General features: G+C 49.1%; 4 protein-coding genes across 4 annotated transcripts; all 4 read right to left on the reverse strand.

Moving 5' to 3' along the window:
- Nucleotides 1-908: 908 nt before the first annotated feature.
- LOC121451316 (pleiotropic regulator 1-like) lies at nt 909-2450 on the reverse strand. The gene has a single exon (XM_041656785.1). It carries the CDS (start codon nt 2448-2450, stop codon nt 909-911), a length of 1542 nt encoding a protein of 513 aa, XP_041512719.1.
- A 2602-nt stretch (nt 2451-5052) lies between these two features.
- On the reverse strand, nt 5053-6594 carry LOC121451317 (pleiotropic regulator 1-like). Its single transcript, XM_041656786.1, has one exon. The coding sequence runs from the start codon at nt 6592-6594 to the stop codon at nt 5053-5055; it is 1542 nt and encodes a 513-aa protein (XP_041512720.1).
- Nucleotides 6595-9191: 2597 nt separating this feature from the next.
- LOC121451318 (pleiotropic regulator 1-like) lies at nt 9192-10733 on the reverse strand. Its single transcript, XM_041656787.1, has one exon. The coding sequence runs from the start codon at nt 10731-10733 to the stop codon at nt 9192-9194; it is 1542 nt and encodes a 513-aa protein (XP_041512721.1).
- Nucleotides 10734-13327: 2594 nt separating this feature from the next.
- Nucleotides 13328-14869, reverse strand: LOC121451319 (pleiotropic regulator 1-like). The gene has a single exon (XM_041656788.1). The coding sequence runs from the start codon at nt 14867-14869 to the stop codon at nt 13328-13330; it is 1542 nt and encodes a 513-aa protein (XP_041512722.1).
- Between the last annotated feature and the right edge of the window lie 2594 nt (nt 14870-17463).

Here is a 17463-nt window from a genome sequence, read left to right on the forward strand (position 1 = left end):
CCAGGTTGCTTTCAGTCACAAGATAACACAGAAAGGAGAAGCAAAGCAGACACCAGGCAAGGACTCTACCAAGAGCTACACCTCCCGTCCTGAGGCAGCTCTTAAACCTATTATTTATGAATAGTGAGAGCTATGGAGATGGCTCAGCCACAAAGTGCTCTTGTGAGGAAATGAATTTGGTTCATGGAGACTCTATTAAAAACAAAACAAAAGTCAGGCCGGACAGACCATGCTTATAAAACCAGCCCCGGAGAGACAGATTCTGAGAGCTTGCAGCCACACCCACATGTGAAGTTCTGGATCCATAAGAGACCCCGCCTCAAAGAATAAGTAAGGGACTGAAGAAATGGCTCGATAGCACTTACTGCTGTTGTAATCGATGCAGGTTCAGTTCCCAGCACCCAGCGTGGCTCACAGCAATTCATAACCCAAGTTCCAAGGGATCCAACATAGTGCATATGCGGGGAAAACATTCATCCACATAAATCCTTTAAAACAAACAGGCCAGGCAGTGATAGCACAAGGCCTTTAATCCCAGCACTCCGGAGACAGAGGCAGGTGGATCTCTGTGGGTTCGAGCTAGTTCCAGGACAGCTAGGGTGGTTACACAGAGAACCCCCATCTTGAGAAACAAAAACAAACAAAACAAAGAGAGAGAGAGAGAGAGAGAGAGAGAGAGAGAGAAAACTGAAGGTAAACAGCACCCAAAGAACACCCTTTGGTTTCCATATTCTCACACACATGTATGTTCACCTACCCATAAAAAAGAATAAATTCCTCTTTTTATTTTTTATTTTTTTAAAATTTTTATTGATATTTGTTGAGCTCTACATTTTTCTCTGCTCGCCTCCTTGCCTCTCCCCTCCTCCCTTCAACCGTCCCCCAAGGTCCCCATGCTCCCAATTGACTCAGATTATCCTCTTGATAATCTCTGGTTTCCAGCTGACTGGGTGAGTTTCTTCCCTTGCAGTCTCGTCCTCCCTGTAAACTTTGATGGTTTTGTCAGCTTGTGCTGTTAGCAACCGGCTTTGTGACTGATCAAAAGCACAAGCAAAAATTCCTGAGTCACTGTCCAAAGACCCTGGCTGGACAGCAGCACGGACCCGCTGAAAATTGTAGCCAGTCCTCCAGTCCCAAAGGTGCATGGTGCCATTGTCGGCTCCAGACACAAGTACTCCGTCGGCATTGACTGCCAGCGTGTTGATGATGGCGTTGTGACCGGAGAGATTCTGAATGAAGCCTCCGTCAGGGAACTTCCACTGCTTTATGTTATCTGGAGACCCAGATGCAAATGTGTAATGTCGTGGATGTAAGACCACAGCCCTGACAGATTTCTTATGATTCGTCAATGTCACTCTTGTCTTTCCAGCCACCAGATCCCATAATCGTATTGTGGTATCGTGACTCCCGGTGATAATCTGTGGTTCTGCAGCCTGGCATCTCACGGTAGCAACTGCATTTGTGTGTCCGGACAACGTGTGCACACTGGCTTTAGTCCTCACGTCCCAGATGCGTGCAGTTGAATCTCGACTACAAGTCACCAGGACGTCGATTGTTGGATGCAAATCCAGACCATACACTGCACTTAGATGGCCATGATAGTGCCGTATAACCTTGTTGTACTCAAGATCCCAGCACTTCACTTGCTTGTCTTCTCCACAAGAGAACAAGTAGGGGCTCCTCGTGCTCACAATCACACCACGCACCGTGCTGATGTGCCCAGTCAAGGACAGCTTCAATTTGCCACTAGCCAAGTCCCAAATCTTGATAGTTCTGTCGGCAGAGCCGGTAACGAACCACTGATTGCCAGGTTCCACGGCAATGCACCGAACCCAGCCAAGATGCCCACTGATAACCCTACAGAGTTTCCACGGTGGGTGCCACTGGGGTTTGGGCATGGTAGGGGCTTTTTTAGCCAATAATGCAGAGTTCTTGGTATTGCCGGCCTCCATGATCACAGACTTCACTGCTGTGGGCTGGGAACGGTCAGAAGCTCCTGGGTGTCGGTACTCACTCCCAGCAGGTCCAGTACCATTTGCATCAGCTCGGGCCTGATTCGGCAGCGCCACAGCTAAGGACTGTGCGGCTGACTCACTGGGCATTCTCTGGACCTTGGTGGCGGCGGTCAGGGCAACACCGGGTCCTGGCGGGTATGGATGTGTACCTGTCACCAGGTATTCAACTTCTTGTCCTTGATTGGCAGGATACTGTTTATGGGGATATGACTCTGCCACGTTCTGAGGTCCCTTCTCCTTAAGGTTCTCTTTAGAAGTGGGCATATGCAAGACAGGACCATACTCATTACGAAGCTTGATTGCCATCTTCCGCTTGTGACTCTCTTCATCCAAAGGCACAGGTTTTCCATTATCAGCTACAAACATGTCATGGGTCCTCTTCAGTGACCTCCACACCAGTGTGTGTACGGAATGCTTCTGGACCTCCTCCACCATAGTCGCCATGGCTCAGCCCGCTCCTCCAGCAGCCAACTAACTCGATGCAGAATTCGCCGCCACTATTCTCCCTTAAAACTTCTTTTAAATGAAGATTTTTAGTCCGAGTATGGTGGCGATCCTGCCTCCAGGAATCCTCAGAATGAGACTGGCCGAGAGCTGTCTCCTCCTGTCTTATATCCCTCTCTAGGGCGGGGATTAAGGGCGTGTACCACTCCCGCCCAGTTTCTATGGCCAACTAGTCTGGCAACTTGGATTAAAGGTGTGTGATGTCACTGCCTGGTCTGTGAGGCTGACCAGGGTGTTTGTTTTACACTCTGATCTTCAGGAAAGCTTGATTTACTAAAACACAAATGAAATATCACTACAATAAGCAGTCTGACAGTGTGACTGCCTAGATCGAGTGCCCACCAGGGTACCACACGCTCCTCTGCGATCTCATCCATACTGCCTCAGACCAGCGTCTGAACCCATTTCTACTCACCCCAACGGGGAAATCATTGCTTTCCATGTTCACCTGAACTTGGAGTCAAACGGGTATCTAGAAATGTCAGAAATCAGAGGCAGAGTAGGCTGCCTCGGATGGACGGTTCATCTAGCTCATCCTTATTCCAGTCCTTACAGGTCACTCACAAGACTTGGGGCCCTGAAGGAACAGATCCTCTCGCCCAAGGCTGTGGGCATGGAACTGGGAGCTGCTGGGTTCCAGGCTACAAAGGGTGTTCCGAAGTTCTAAGAGGAAGTAAAATGACAAACCTACCATTAGCTAGACTGTGATGTGCATAAAATCAGGCCCTGGACATCCTGGAAACGACGCAAAGGCCTGGTTTGTATGTGCCCATGCACAGGTGCTTCTCACTGAGTACCTGTTTCTGACCCCAACTGCAATGAGTGAAGTAATGGGGAATGTAGTGGAACCTGTCCTGGAACTAGCTCTTGTAGACCAGGCTCTCCTTGAACTCACAGAGATCCACCTGCCTCTGCCCCCCTCTTGAGTGCTGGTTTCAAAGGCAGGAGCCACCACCGCCTGGCCCCGCTTACTATGTTCTTAAAACTTTGTGTTTCCTGGCTGTCTCTGGAAAATCCAAAGGCCAAGTAATCCAAGGTCAGGGCTCAAGGGTGCCCTTCCTTATTCCTTAGAATGTTTCTCAGTAGGTGGTCAAGATGAGGACAGGACAGTGAGGTGGGGGTAAAGGCACTGTGTGCCACACCAGCATACCAACCTGAGTTTGATATCTCGGAGAGAGAGCAAAATCCATGAAACTGGCCTCTGAGCCCCAAAGGTGCATTCATATATACAGAGTAATCACTTCTGTCAACTTAACAGTAAACTATTGTCACCTGGGATAGGAAACCACAACTGTGGGATTGCCTAAATCAGATGGGCCTTGCTGGGCGGTGGTGGTGCATGCCTTTAATCCCAGCACTCGGGAGCGGAGGCTGTCGGATCCCTGTGAGTTCGAGGCCAGCCGGGTCTACAAGAGCTAGCTCCAGGACAGGCTCCAACGCTATGGAGAATCCCTGTCTCGACAAAACAAAAAAACAAAAAAAGTTTGGCCTGTGGGGATTTTGTGGGGATTTTTTTTTAATGCGGGGAGGCTCATTGACTTAGAAGATCCCAGTCCACTGGACTCAGTACCATTCCTAGGCAGCAGCTGGTCCTGGCTTGTTTTAACTTCACTTACCCCAGGTTGCTTTCAGTCACAAGATAACACAGAAAGGAGAAGCAAAGCAGACACCAGGCAAGGACTCTACCAAGAGCTACACCTCCCGTCCTGAGGCAGCTCTTAAACCTATTATTTATGAATAGTGAGAGCTATGGAGATGGCTCAGCCACAAAGTGCTCTTGTGAGGAAATGAATTTGGTTCATGGAGACTCTATTAAAAACAAAACAAAAGTCAGGCCGGACAGACCATGCTTATAAAACCAGCCCCGGAGAGACAGATTCTGAGAGCTTGCAGCCACACCCACATGTGAAGTTCTGGATCCATAAAAGACCCCGCCTCAAAGAATAAGTAAGGGACTGAAGAAATGGCTCGATAGCACTTACTGCTGTTGTAATCGATGCAGGTTCAGTTCCCAGCACCCAGCGTGGCTCACAGCAATTCATAACCCAAGTTCCAAGGGATCCAACATAGTGCATATGCGGGGAAAACATTCATCCACATAAATCCTTTAAAACAAACAGGCCAGGCAGTGATAGCACAAGGCCTTTAATCCCAGCACTCCGGAGACAGAGGCAGGTGGATCTCTGTGGGTTCGAGCTAGTTCCAGGACAGCTAGGGTGGTTACACAGAGAACCCCCATCTTGAGAAACAAAAACAAACAAAACAAAGAGAGAGAGAGAGAGAGAGAGAGAGAGAGAGAGAGAGAGAGAAAACTGAAGGTAAACAGCACCCAAAGAACACCCTTTGGTTTCCATATTCTCACACACATGTATGTTCACCTACCCATAAAAAAGAATAAATTCCTCTTTTTATTTTTTATTTTTTTAAAATTTTTATTGATATTTGTTGAGCTCTACATTTTTCTCTGCTCGCCTCCTTGCCTCTCCCCTCCTCCCTTCAACCGTCCCCCAAGGTCCCCATGCTCCCAATTGACTCAGATTATCCTCTTGATAATCTCTGGTTTCCAGCTGACTGGGTGAGTTTCTTCCCTTGCAGTCTCGTCCTCCCTGTAAACTTTGATGGTTTTGTCAGCTTGTGCTGTTAGCAACCGGCTTTGTGACTGATCAAAAGCACAAGCAAAAATTCCTGAGTCACTGTCCAAAGACCCTGGCTGGACAGCAGCACGGACCCGCTGAAAATTGTAGCCAGTCCTCCAGTCCCAAAGGTGCATGGTGCCATTGTCGGCTCCAGACACAAGTACTCCGTCGGCATTGACTGCCAGCGTGTTGATGATGGCGTTGTGACCGGAGAGATTCTGAATGAAGCCTCCGTCAGGGAACTTCCACTGCTTTATGTTATCTGGAGACCCAGATGCAAATGTGTAATGTCGTGGATGTAAGACCACAGCCCTGACAGATTTCTTATGATTCGTCAATGTCACTCTTGTCTTTCCAGCCACCAGATCCCATAATCGTATTGTGGTATCGTGACTCCCGGTGATAATCTGTGGTTCTGCAGCCTGGCATCTCACGGTAGCAACTGCATTTGTGTGTCCGGACAACGTGTGCACACTGGCTTTAGTCCTCACGTCCCAGATGCGTGCAGTTGAATCTCGACTACAAGTCACCAGGACGTCGATTGTTGGATGCAAATCCAGACCATACACTGCACTTAGATGGCCATGATAGTGCCGTATAACCTTGTTGTACTCAAGATCCCAGCACTTCACTTGCTTGTCTTCTCCACAAGAGAACAAGTAGGGGCTCCTCGTGCTCACAATCACACCACGCACCGTGCTGATGTGCCCAGTCAAGGACAGCTTCAATTTGCCACTAGCCAAGTCCCAAATCTTGATAGTTCTGTCGGCAGAGCCGGTAACGAACCACTGATTGCCAGGTTCCACGGCAATGCACCGAACCCAGCCAAGATGCCCACTGATAACCCTACAGAGTTTCCACGGTGGGTGCCACTGGGGTTTGGGCATGGTAGGGGCTTTTTTAGCCAATAATGCAGAGTTCTTGGTATTGCCGGCCTCCATGATCACAGACTTCACTGCTGTGGGCTGGGAACGGTCAGAAGCTCCTGGGTGTCGGTACTCACTCCCAGCAGGTCCAGTACCATTTGCATCAGCTCGGGCCTGATTCGGCAGCGCCACAGCTAAGGACTGTGCGGCTGACTCACTGGGCATTCTCTGGACCTTGGTGGCGGCGGTCAGGGCAACACCGGGTCCTGGCGGGTATGGATGTGTACCTGTCACCAGGTATTCAACTTCTTGTCCTTGATTGGCAGGATACTGTTTATGGGGATATGACTCTGCCACGTTCTGAGGTCCCTTCTCCTTAAGGTTCTCTTTAGAAGTGGGCATATGCAAGACAGGACCATACTCATTACGAAGCTTGATTGCCATCTTCCGCTTGTGACTCTCTTCATCCAAAGGCACAGGTTTTCCATTATCAGCTACAAACATGTCATGGGTCCTCTTCAGTGACCTCCACACCAGTGTGTGTACGGAATGCTTCTGGACCTCCTCCACCATAGTCGCCATGGCTCAGCCCGCTCCTCCAGCAGCCAACTAACTCGATGCAGAATTCGCCGCCACTATTCTCCCTTAAAACTTCTTTTAAATGAAGATTTTTAGTCCGAGTATGGTGGCGATCCTGCCTCCAGGAATCCTCAGAATGAGACTGGCCGAGAGCTGTCTCCTCCTGTCTTATATCCCTCTCTAGGGCGGGGATTAAGGGCGTGTACCACTCCCGCCCAGTTTCTATGGCCAACTAGTCTGGCAACTTGGATTAAAGGTGTGTGATGTCACTGCCTGGTCTGTGAGGCTGACCAGGGTGTTTGTTTTACACTCTGATCTTCAGGAAAGCTTGATTTACTAAAACACAAATGAAATATCACTACAATAAGCAGTCTGACAGTGTGACTGCCTAGATCGAGTGCCCACCAGGGTACCACACGCTCCTCTGCGATCTCATCCATACTGCCTCAGACCAGCGTCTGAACCCATTTCTACTCACCCCAACGGGGAAATCATTGCTTTCCATGTTCACCTGAACTTGGAGTCAAACGGGTATCTAGAAATGTCAGAAATCAGAGGCAGAGTAGGCTGCCTCGGATGGACGGTTCATCTAGCTCATCCTTATTCCAGTCCTTACAGGTCACTCACAAGACTTGGGGCCCTGAAGGAACAGATCCTCTCGCCCAAGGCTGTGGGCATGGAACTGAGAGCTGCTGGGTTCCAGGCTACAAAGGGTGTTCCGAAGTTCTAAGAGGAAGTAAAATGACAAACCTACCATTAGCTAGACTGTGATGTGCATAAAATCAGGCCCTGGACATCCTGGAAACGACGCAAAGGCCTGGTTTGTATGTGCCCATGCACAGGTGCTTCTCACTGAGTACCTGTTTCTGACCCCAACTGCAATGAGTGAAGTAATGGGGAATGTAGTGGAACCTGTCCTGGAACTAGCTCTTGTAGACCAGGCTCTCCTTGAACTCACAGAGATCCACCTGCCTCTGCCCCCCTCTTGAGTGCTGGTTTCAAAGGCAGGAGCCACCACCGCCTGGCCCCGCTTACTATGTTCTTAAAACTTTGTGTTTCCTGGCTGTCTCTGGAAAATCCAAAGGCCAAGTAATCCAAGGTCAGGGCTCAAGGGTGCCCTTCCTTATTCCTTAGAATGTTTCTCAGTAGGTGGTCAAGATGAGGACAGGACAGTGAGGTGGGGGTAAAGGCACTGTGTGCCACACCAGCATACCAACCTGAGTTTGATATCTCGGAGAGAGAGCAAAATCCATGAAACTGGCCTCTGAGCCCCAAAGGTGCATTCATATATACAGAGTAATCACTTCTGTCAACTTAACAGTAAACTATTGTCACCTGGGATAGGAAACCACAACTGTGGGATTGCCTAAATCAGATGGGCCTTGCTGGGCGGTGGTGGTGCATGCCTTTAATCCCAGCACTCGGGAGCGGAGGCTGTCGGATCCCTGTGAGTTCGAGGCCAGCCGGGTCTACAAGAGCTAGCTCCAGGACAGGCTCCAACGCTATGGAGAATCCCTGTCTCGACAAAACAAAAAAACAAAAAAAGTTTGGCCTGTGGGGATTTTGTGGGGATTTTTTTTTAATGCGGGGAGGCTCATTGACTTAGAAGATCCCAGTCCACTGGACTCAGTACCATTCCTAGGCAGCAGCTGGTCCTGGCTTGTTTTAACTTCACTTACCCCAGGTTGCTTTCAGTCACAAGATAACACAGAAAGGAGAAGCAAAGCAGACACCAGGCAAGGACTCTACCAAGAGCTACACCTCCCGTCCTGAGGCAGCTCTTAAACCTATTATTTATGAATAGTGAGAGCTATGGAGATGGCTCAGCCACAAAGTGCTCTTGTGAGGAAATGAATTTGGTTCATGGAGACTCTATTAAAAACAAAACAAAAGTCAGGCCGGACAGACCATGCTTATAAAACCAGCCCCGGAGAGACAGATTCTGAGAGCTTGCAGCCACACACACATGTGAAGTTCTGGATCCATAAGAGACCCCGCCTCAAAGAATAAGTAAGGGACTGAAGAAATGGCTCGATAGCACTTACTGCTGTTGTAATCGATGCAGGTTCAGTTCCCAGCACCCAGCGTGGCTCACAGCAATTCATAACCCAAGTTCCAAGGGATCCAACATAGTGCATATGCGGGGAAAACATTCATCCACATAAATCCTTTAAAACAAACAGGCCAGGCAGTGATAGCACAAGGCCTTTAATCCCAGCACTCCGGAGACAGAGGCAGGTGGATCTCTGTGGGTTCGAGCTAGTTCCAGGACAGCTAGGGTGGTTACACAGAGAACCCCCATCTTGAGAAACAAAAACAAACAAAACAAAGAGAGAGAGAGAGAGAGAGAGAGAGAGAGAGAGAGAGAAACTGAAGGTAAACAGCACCCAAAGAACACCCTTTGTTTTCCATATTCTCACAGACATGTATGTTCACCTACCCATAAAAAAGAATAAATTCCTCTTTTTATTTTTTATTTTTTTAAAATTTTTATTGATATTTGTTGAGCTCTACATTTTTCTTTGCTCGCCTCCTTGCCTCTCCTCTCCTCCCTTCAACCGTCCCCCAAGGCCCCCATGCTCCCAATTGACTCAGATTATCCTCTTGATAATCTCTGGTTTCCAGCTGACTGGGTGAGTTTCTTCCCTTGCAGTCTCGTCCTCCCTGTAAACTTTGATGGTTTTGTCAGCTTGTGCTGTTAGCAACCGGCTTTGTGACTGATCAAAAGCACAAGCAAAAATTCCTGAGTCACTGTCCAAAGACCCTGGCTGGACAGCAGCACGGACCCGCTGAAAATTGTAGCCAGTCCTCCAGTCCCAAAGGTGCATGGTGCCATTGTCGGCTCCAGACACAAGTACTCCGTCGGCATTGACTGCCAGCGTGTTGATGATGGCGTTGTGACCGGAGAGATTCTGAATGAAGCCTCCGTCAGGGAACTTCCACTGCTTTATGTTATCTGGAGACCCAGATGCAAATGTGTAATGTCGTGGATGTAAGACCACAGCCCTGACAGATTTCTTATGATTCGTCAATGTCACTCTTGTCTTTCCAGCCACCAGATCCCATAATCGTATTGTGGTATCGTGACTCCCGGTGATAATCTGTGGTTCTGCAGCCTGGCATCTCACGGTAGCAACTGCATTTGTGTGTCCGGACAACGTGTGCACACTGGCTTTAGTCCTCACGTCCCAGATGCGTGCAGTTGAATCTCGACTACAAGTCACCAGGACGTCGATTGTTGGATGCAAATCCAGACCATACACTGCACTTAGATGGCCATGATAGTGCCGTATAACCTTGTTGTACTCAAGATCCCAGCACTTCACTTGCTTGTCTTCTCCACAAGAGAACAAGTAGGGGCTCCTCGTGCTCACAATCACACCACGCACCGTGCTGATGTGCCCAGTCAAGGACAGCTTCAATTTGCCACTAGCCAAGTCCCAAATCTTGATAGTTCTGTCGGCAGAGCCGGTAACGAACCACTGATTGCCAGGTTCCACGGCAATGCACCGAACCCAGCCAAGATGCCCACTGATAACCCTACAGAGTTTCCACGGTGGGTGCCACTGGGGTTTGGGCATGGTAGGGGCTTTTTTAGCCAATAATGCAGAGTTCTTGGTATTGCCGGCCTCCATGATCACAGACTTCACTGCTGTGGGCTGGGAACGGTCAGAAGCTCCTGGGTGTCGGTACTCACTCCCAGCAGGTCCAGTACCATTTGCATCAGCTCGGGCCTGATTCGGCAGCGCCACAGCTAAGGACTGTGCGGCTGACTCACTGGGCATTCTCTGGACCTTGGTGGCGGCGGTCAGGGCAACACCGGGTCCTGGCGGGTATGGATGTGTACCTGTCACCAGGTATTCAACTTCTTGTCCTTGATTGGCAGGATACTGTTTATGGGGATATGACTCTGCCACGTTCTGAGGTCCCTTCTCCTTAAGGTTCTCTTTAGAAGTGGGCATATGCAAGACAGGACCATACTCATTACGAAGCTTGATTGCCATCTTCCGCTTGTGACTCTCTTCATCCAAAGGCACAGGTTTTCCATTATCAGCTACAAACATGTCATGGGTCCTCTTCAGTGACCTCCACACCAGTGTGTGTACGGAATGCTTCTGGACCTCCTCCACCATAGTCGCCATGGCTCAGCCCGCTCCTCCAGCAGCCAACTAACTCGATGCAGAATTCGCCGCCACTATTCTCCCTTAAAACTTCTTTTAAATGAAGATTTTTAGTCCGAGTATGGTGGCGATCCTGCCTCCAGGAATCCTCAGAATGAGACTGGCCGAGAGCTGTCTCCTCCTGTCTTATATCCCTCTCTAGGGCGGGGATTAAGGGCGTGTACCACTCCCGCCCAGTTTCTATGGCCAACTAGTCTGGCAACTTGGATTAAAGGTGTGTGATGTCACTGCCTGGTCTGTGAGGCTGACCAGGGTGTTTGTTTTACACTCTGATCTTCAGGAAAGCTTGATTTACTAAAACACAAATGAAATATCACTACAATAAGCAGTCTGACAGTGTGACTGCCTAGATCGAGTGCCCACCAGGGTACCACACGCTCCTCTGCGATCTCATCCATACTGCCTCAGACCAGCGTCTGAACCCATTTCTACTCACCCCAACGGGGAAATCATTGCTTTCCATGTTCACCTGAACTTGGAGTCAAACGGGTATCTAGAAATGTCAGAAATCAGAGGCAGAGTAGGCTGCCTCGGATGGACGGTTCATCTAGCTCATCCTTATTCCAGTCCTTACAGGTCACTCACAAGACTTGGGGCCCTGAAGGAACAGATCCTCTCGCCCAAGGCTGTGGGCATGGAACTGAGAGCTGCTGGGTTCCAGGCTACAAAGGGTGTTCCGAAGTTCTAAGAGGAAGTAAAATGACAAACCTACCATTAGCTAGACTGTGATGTGCATAAAATCAGGCCCTGGACATCCTGGAAACGACGCAAAGGCCTGGTTTGTATGTGCCCATGCACAGGTGCTTCTCACTGAGTACCTGTTTCTGACCCCAACTGCAATGAGTGAAGTAATGGGGAATGTAGTGGAACCTGTCCTGGAACTAGCTCTTGTAGACCAGGCTCTCCTTGAACTCACAGAGATCCACCTGCCTCTGCCCCCCTCTTGAGTGCTGGTTTCAAAGGCAGGAGCCACCACCGCCTGGCCCCGCTTACTATGTTCTTAAAACTTTGTGTTTCCTGGCTGTCTCTGGAAAATCCAAAGGCCAAGTAATCCAAGGTCAGGGCTCAAGGGTGCCCTTCCTTATTCCTTAGAATGTTTCTCAGTAGGTGGTCAAGATGAGGACAGGACAGTGAGGTGGGGGTAAAGGCACTGTGTGCCACACCAGCATACCAACCTGAGTTTGATATCTCGGAGAGAGAGCAAAATCCATGAAACTGGCCTCTGAGCCCCAAAGGTGCATTCATATATACAGAGTAATCACTTCTGTCAACTTAACAGTAAACTATTGTCACCTGGGATAGGAAACCACAACTGTGGGATTGCCTAAATCAGATGGGCCTTGCTGGGCGGTGGTGGTGCATGCCTTTAATCCCAGCACTCGGGAGCGGAGGCTGTCGGATCCCTGTGAGTTCGAGGCCAGCCGGGTCTACAAGAGCTAGCTCCAGGACAGGCTCCAACGCTATGGAGAATCCCTGTCTCGACAAAACAAAAAAACAAAAAAAGTTTGGCCTGTGGGGATTTTGTGGGGATTTTTTTTTAATGCGGGGAGGCTCATTGACTTAGAAGATCCCAGTCCACTGGACTCAGTACCATTCCTAGGCAGCAGCTGGTCCTGGCTTGTTTTAACTTCACTTACCCCAGGTTGCTTTCAGTCACAAGATAACACAGAAAGGAGAAGCAAAGCAGACACCAGGCAAGGACTCTACCAAGAGCTACACCTCCCGTCCTGAGGCAGCTCTTAAACCTATTATTTATGAATAGTGAGAGCTATGGAGATGGCTCAGCCACAAAGTGCTCTTGTGAGGAAATGAATTTGGTTCATGGAGACTCTATTAAAAACAAAACAAAAGTCAGGCCGGACAGACCATGCTTATAAAACCAGCCCCGGAGAGACAGATTCTGAGAGCTTGCAGCCACACACACATGTGAAGTTCTGGATCCATAAGAGACCCCGCCTCAAAGAATAAGTAAGGGACTGAAGAAATGGCTCGATAGCACTTACTGCTGTTGTAATCGATGCAGGTTCAGTTCCCAGCACCCAGCGTGGCTCACAGCAATTCATAACCCAAGTTCCAAGGGATCCAACATAGTGCATATGCGGGGAAAACATTCATCCACATAAATCCTTTAAAACAAACAGGCCAGGCAGTGATAGCACAAGGCCTTTAATCCCAGCACTCCGGAGACAGAGGCAGGTGGATCTCTGTGGGTTCGAGCTAGTTCCAGGACAGCTAGGGTGGTTACACAGAGAACCCCCATCTTGAGAAACAAAAACAAACAAAACAAAGAGAGAGAGAGAGAGAGAGAGAGAGAGAGAGAGAAAACTGAAGGTAAACAGCACCCAAAGAACACCCTTTGTTTTCCATATTCTCACAGACATGTATGTTCACCTACCCATAAAAAAGAATAAATTCCTCTTTTTATTTTTTATTTTTTTAAAATTTTTATTGATATTTGTTGAGCTCTACATTTTTCTTTGCTCGCCTCCTTGCCTCTCCTCTCCTCCCTTCAACCGTCCCCCAAGGCCCCCATGCTCCCAATTGACTCAGATTATCCTCTTGATAATCTCTGGTTTCCAGCTGACTGGGTGAGTTTCTTCCCTTGCAGTCTCGTCCTCCCTGTAAACTTTGATGGTTTTGTCAGCTTGTGCTGTTAGCAACCGGCTTTGTGACTGATCAAAAGCACAAGCAAAAATTCCTGAGTCACTGTCCAAAGACCCTGGCTGGACAGCAGCACGGACCCGCTGAAAATTGTAGCCAGTCCTCCAGTCCCAAAGGTGCATGGTGCCATTGTCGGCTCCAGACACAAGTACTCCGTCGGCATTGACTGCCAGCGTGTTGATGATGGCGTTGTGACCGGAGAGATTCTGAATGAAGCCTCCGTCAGGGAACTTCCACTGCTTTATGTTATCTGGAGACCCAGATGCAAATGTGTAATGTCGTGGATGTAAGACCACAGCCCTGACAGATTTCTTATGATTCGTCAATGTCACTCTTGTCTTTCCAGCCACCAGATCCCATAATCGTATTGTGGTATCGTGACTCCCGGTGATAATCTGTGGTTCTGCAGCCTGGCATCTCACGGTAGCAACTGCATTTGTGTGTCCGGACAACGTGTGCACACTGGCTTTAGTCCTCACGTCCCAGATGCGTGCAGTTGAATCTCGACTACAAGTCACCAGGACGTCGATTGTTGGATGCAAATCCAGACCATACACTGCACTTAGATGGCCATGATAGTGCCGTATAACCTTGTTGTACTCAAGATCCCAGCACTTCACTTGCTTGTCTTCTCCACAAGAGAACAAGTAGGGGCTCCTCGTGCTCACAATCACACCACGCACCGTGCTGATGTGCCCAGTCAAGGACAGCTTCAATTTGCCACTAGCCAAGTCCCAAATCTTGATAGTTCTGTCGGCAGAGCCGGTAACGAACCACTGATTGCCAGGTTCCACGGCAATGCACCGAACCCAGCCAAGATGCCCACTGATAACCCTACAGAGTTTCCACGGTGGGTGCCACTGGGGTTTGGGCATGGTAGGGGCTTTTTTAGCCAATAATGCAGAGTTCTTGGTATTGCCGGCCTCCATGATCACAGACTTCACTGCTGTGGGCTGGGAACGGTCAGAAGCTCCTGGGTGTCGGTACTCACTCCCAGCAGGTCCAGTACCATTTGCATCAGCTCGGGCCTGATTCGGCAGCGCCACAGCTAAGGACTGTGCGGCTGACTCACTGGGCATTCTCTGGACCTTGGTGGCGGCGGTCAGGGCAACACCGGGTCCTGGCGGGTATGGATGTGTACCTGTCACCAGGTATTCAACTTCTTGTCCTTGATTGGCAGGATACTGTTTATGGGGATATGACTCTGCCACGTTCTGAGGTCCCTTCTCCTTAAGGTTCTCTTTAGAAGTGGGCATATGCAAGACAGGACCATACTCATTACGAAGCTTGATTGCCATCTTCCGCTTGTGACTCTCTTCATCCAAAGGCACAGGTTTTCCATTATCAGCTACAAACATGTCATGGGTCCTCTTCAGTGACCTCCACACCAGTGTGTGTACGGAATGCTTCTGGACCTCCTCCACCATAGTCGCCATGGCTCAGCCCGCTCCTCCAGCAGCCAACTAACTCGATGCAGAATTCGCCGCCACTATTCTCCCTTAAAACTTCTTTTAAATGAAGATTTTTAGTCCGAGTATGGTGGCGATCCTGCCTCCAGGAATCCTCAGAATGAGACTGGCCGAGAGCTGTCTCCTCCTGTCTTATATCCCTCTCTAGGGCGGGGATTAAGGGCGTGTACCACTCCCGCCCAGTTTCTATGGCCAACTAGTCTGGCAACTTGGATTAAAGGTGTGTGATGTCACTGCCTGGTCTGTGAGGCTGACCAGGGTGTTTGTTTTACACTCTGATCTTCAGGAAAGCTTGATTTACTAAAACACAAATGAAATATCACTACAATAAGCAGTCTGACAGTGTGACTGCCTAGATCGAGTGCCCACCAGGGTACCACACGCTCCTCTGCGATCTCATCCATACTGCCTCAGACCAGCGTCTGAACCCATTTCTACTCACCCCAACGGGGAAATCATTGCTTTCCATGTTCACCTGAACTTGGAGTCAAACGGGTATCTAGAAATGTCAGAAATCAGAGGCAGAGTAGGCTGCCTCGGATGGACGGTTCATCTAGCTCATCCTTATTCCAGTCCTTACAGGTCACTCACAAGACTTGGGGCCCTGAAGGAACAGATCCTCTCGCCCAAGGCTGTGGGCATGGAACTGGGAGCTGCTGGGTTCCAGGCTACAAAGGGTGTTCCGAAGTTCTAAGAGGAAGTAAAATGACAAACCTACCATTAGCTAGACTGTGATGTGCATAAAATCAGGCCCTGGACATCCTGGAAACGACGCAAAGGCCTGGTTTGTATGTGCCCATGCACAGGTGCTTCTCACTGAGTACCTGTTTCTGACCCCAACTGCAATGAGTGAAGTAATGGGGAATGTAGTGGAACCTGTCCTGGAACTAGCTCTTGTAGACCAGGCTCTCCTTGAACTCACAGAGATCCACCTGCCTCTGCCCCCCTCTTGAGTGCTGGTTTCAAAGGCAGGAGCCACCACCGCCTGGCCCCGCTTACTATGTTCTTAAAACTTTGTGTTTCCTGGCTGTCTCTGGAAAATCCAAAGGCCAAGTAATCCAAGGTCAGGGCTCAAGGGTGCCCTTCCTTATTCCTTAGAATGTTTCTCAGTAGGTGGTCAAGATGAGGACAGGACAGTGAGGTGGGGGTAAAGGCACTGTGTGCCACACCAGCATACCAACCTGAGTTTGATATCTCGGAGAGAGAGCAAAATCCATGAAACTGCCCTCTGAGCCCCAAAGGTGCATTCATATATACAGAGTAATCACTTCTGTCAACTTAACAGTAAACTATTGTCACCTGGGATAGGAAACCACAACTGTGGGATTGCCTAAATCAGATGGGCCTTGCTGGGCGGTGGTGGTGCATGCCTTTAATCCCAGCACTCGGGAGCGGAGGCTGTCGGATCCCTGTGAGTTCGAGGCCAGCCGGGTCTACAAGAGCTAGCTCCAGGACAGGCTCCAACGCTATGGAGAATCCCTGTCTCGACAAAACAAAAAAACAAAAAAAGTTTGGCCTGTGGGGATTTTGTGGGGATTTTTTTTTAATGCGGGGAGGCTCATTGACTTAGAAGATCCCAGTCCACTGGACTCAGTACCATTCCTAGGCAGCAGCTGGTCCTGGCTTGTTTTAACTTCACTTACCCCAGGTTGCTTTCAGTCACAAGATAACACAGAAAGGAGAAGCAAAGCAGACACCAGGCAAGGACTCTACCAAGAGCTACACCTCCCGTCCTGAGGCAGCTCTTAAACCTATTATTTATGAATAGTGAGAGCTATGGAGATGGCTCAGCCACAAAGTGCTCTTGTGAGGAAATGAATTTGGTTCATGGAGACTCTATTAAAAACAAAACAAAAGTCAGGCCGGACAGACCATGCTTATAAAACCAGCCCCGGAGAGACAGATTCTGAGAGCTTGCAGCCACACCCACATGTGAAGTTCTGGATCCATAAGAGACCCCGCCTCAAAGAATAAGTAAGGGACTGAAGAAATGGCTCGATAGCACTTACTGCTGTTGTAATCGATGCAGGTTCAGTTCCCAGCACCCAGCGTGGCTCACAGCAATTCATAACCCAAGTTCCAAGGGATCCAACATAGTGCATATGCGGGGAAAACATTCATCCACATAAATCCTTTAAAACAAACAGGCCAGGCAGTGATAGCACAAGGCCTTTAATCCCAGCACTCCGGAGACAGAGGCAGGTGGATCTCTGTGGGTTCGAGCTAGTTCCAGGACAGCTAGGGTGGTTACACAGAGAACCCCCATCTTGAGAAACAAAAACAAACAAAACAAAGAGAGAGAGAGAGAGAGAGAGAGAGAGAGAGAGAAAACTGAAGGTAAACAGCACCCAAAGAACACCCTTTGGTTTCCATATTCTCACACACATGTATGTTCACCTACCCATAAAAAAGAATAAATTCCTCTTTTTATTTTTTATTTTTTTAAAATTTTTATTGATATTTGTTGAGCTCTACATTTTTCTCTGCTCGCCTCCTTGCCTCTCCCCTCCTCCCTTCAACCGTCCCCCAAGGTCCCCATGCTCCCAATTGAC

Source organism: Microtus oregoni, unplaced genomic scaffold (assembly GCF_018167655.1).
Source record: "Microtus oregoni isolate MIOR12 unplaced genomic scaffold, Mior012 000008F_ref0000371, whole genome shotgun sequence".
In the NCBI taxonomy this organism is placed as follows: Eukaryota; Metazoa; Chordata; class Mammalia; order Rodentia; family Cricetidae; genus Microtus; species Microtus oregoni.

Coding starts and splice junctions, on each gene's coding strand:
- LOC121451316 (XM_041656785.1), bottom strand. CDS start 2,450: ATGGTGGAGGAGGTCCAGAAGCATTCCGTACACACACTGGTGTGGAGG.
- LOC121451317 (XM_041656786.1), bottom strand. CDS start 6,594: ATGGTGGAGGAGGTCCAGAAGCATTCCGTACACACACTGGTGTGGAGG.
- LOC121451318 (XM_041656787.1), bottom strand. CDS start 10,733: ATGGTGGAGGAGGTCCAGAAGCATTCCGTACACACACTGGTGTGGAGG.
- LOC121451319 (XM_041656788.1), bottom strand. CDS start 14,869: ATGGTGGAGGAGGTCCAGAAGCATTCCGTACACACACTGGTGTGGAGG.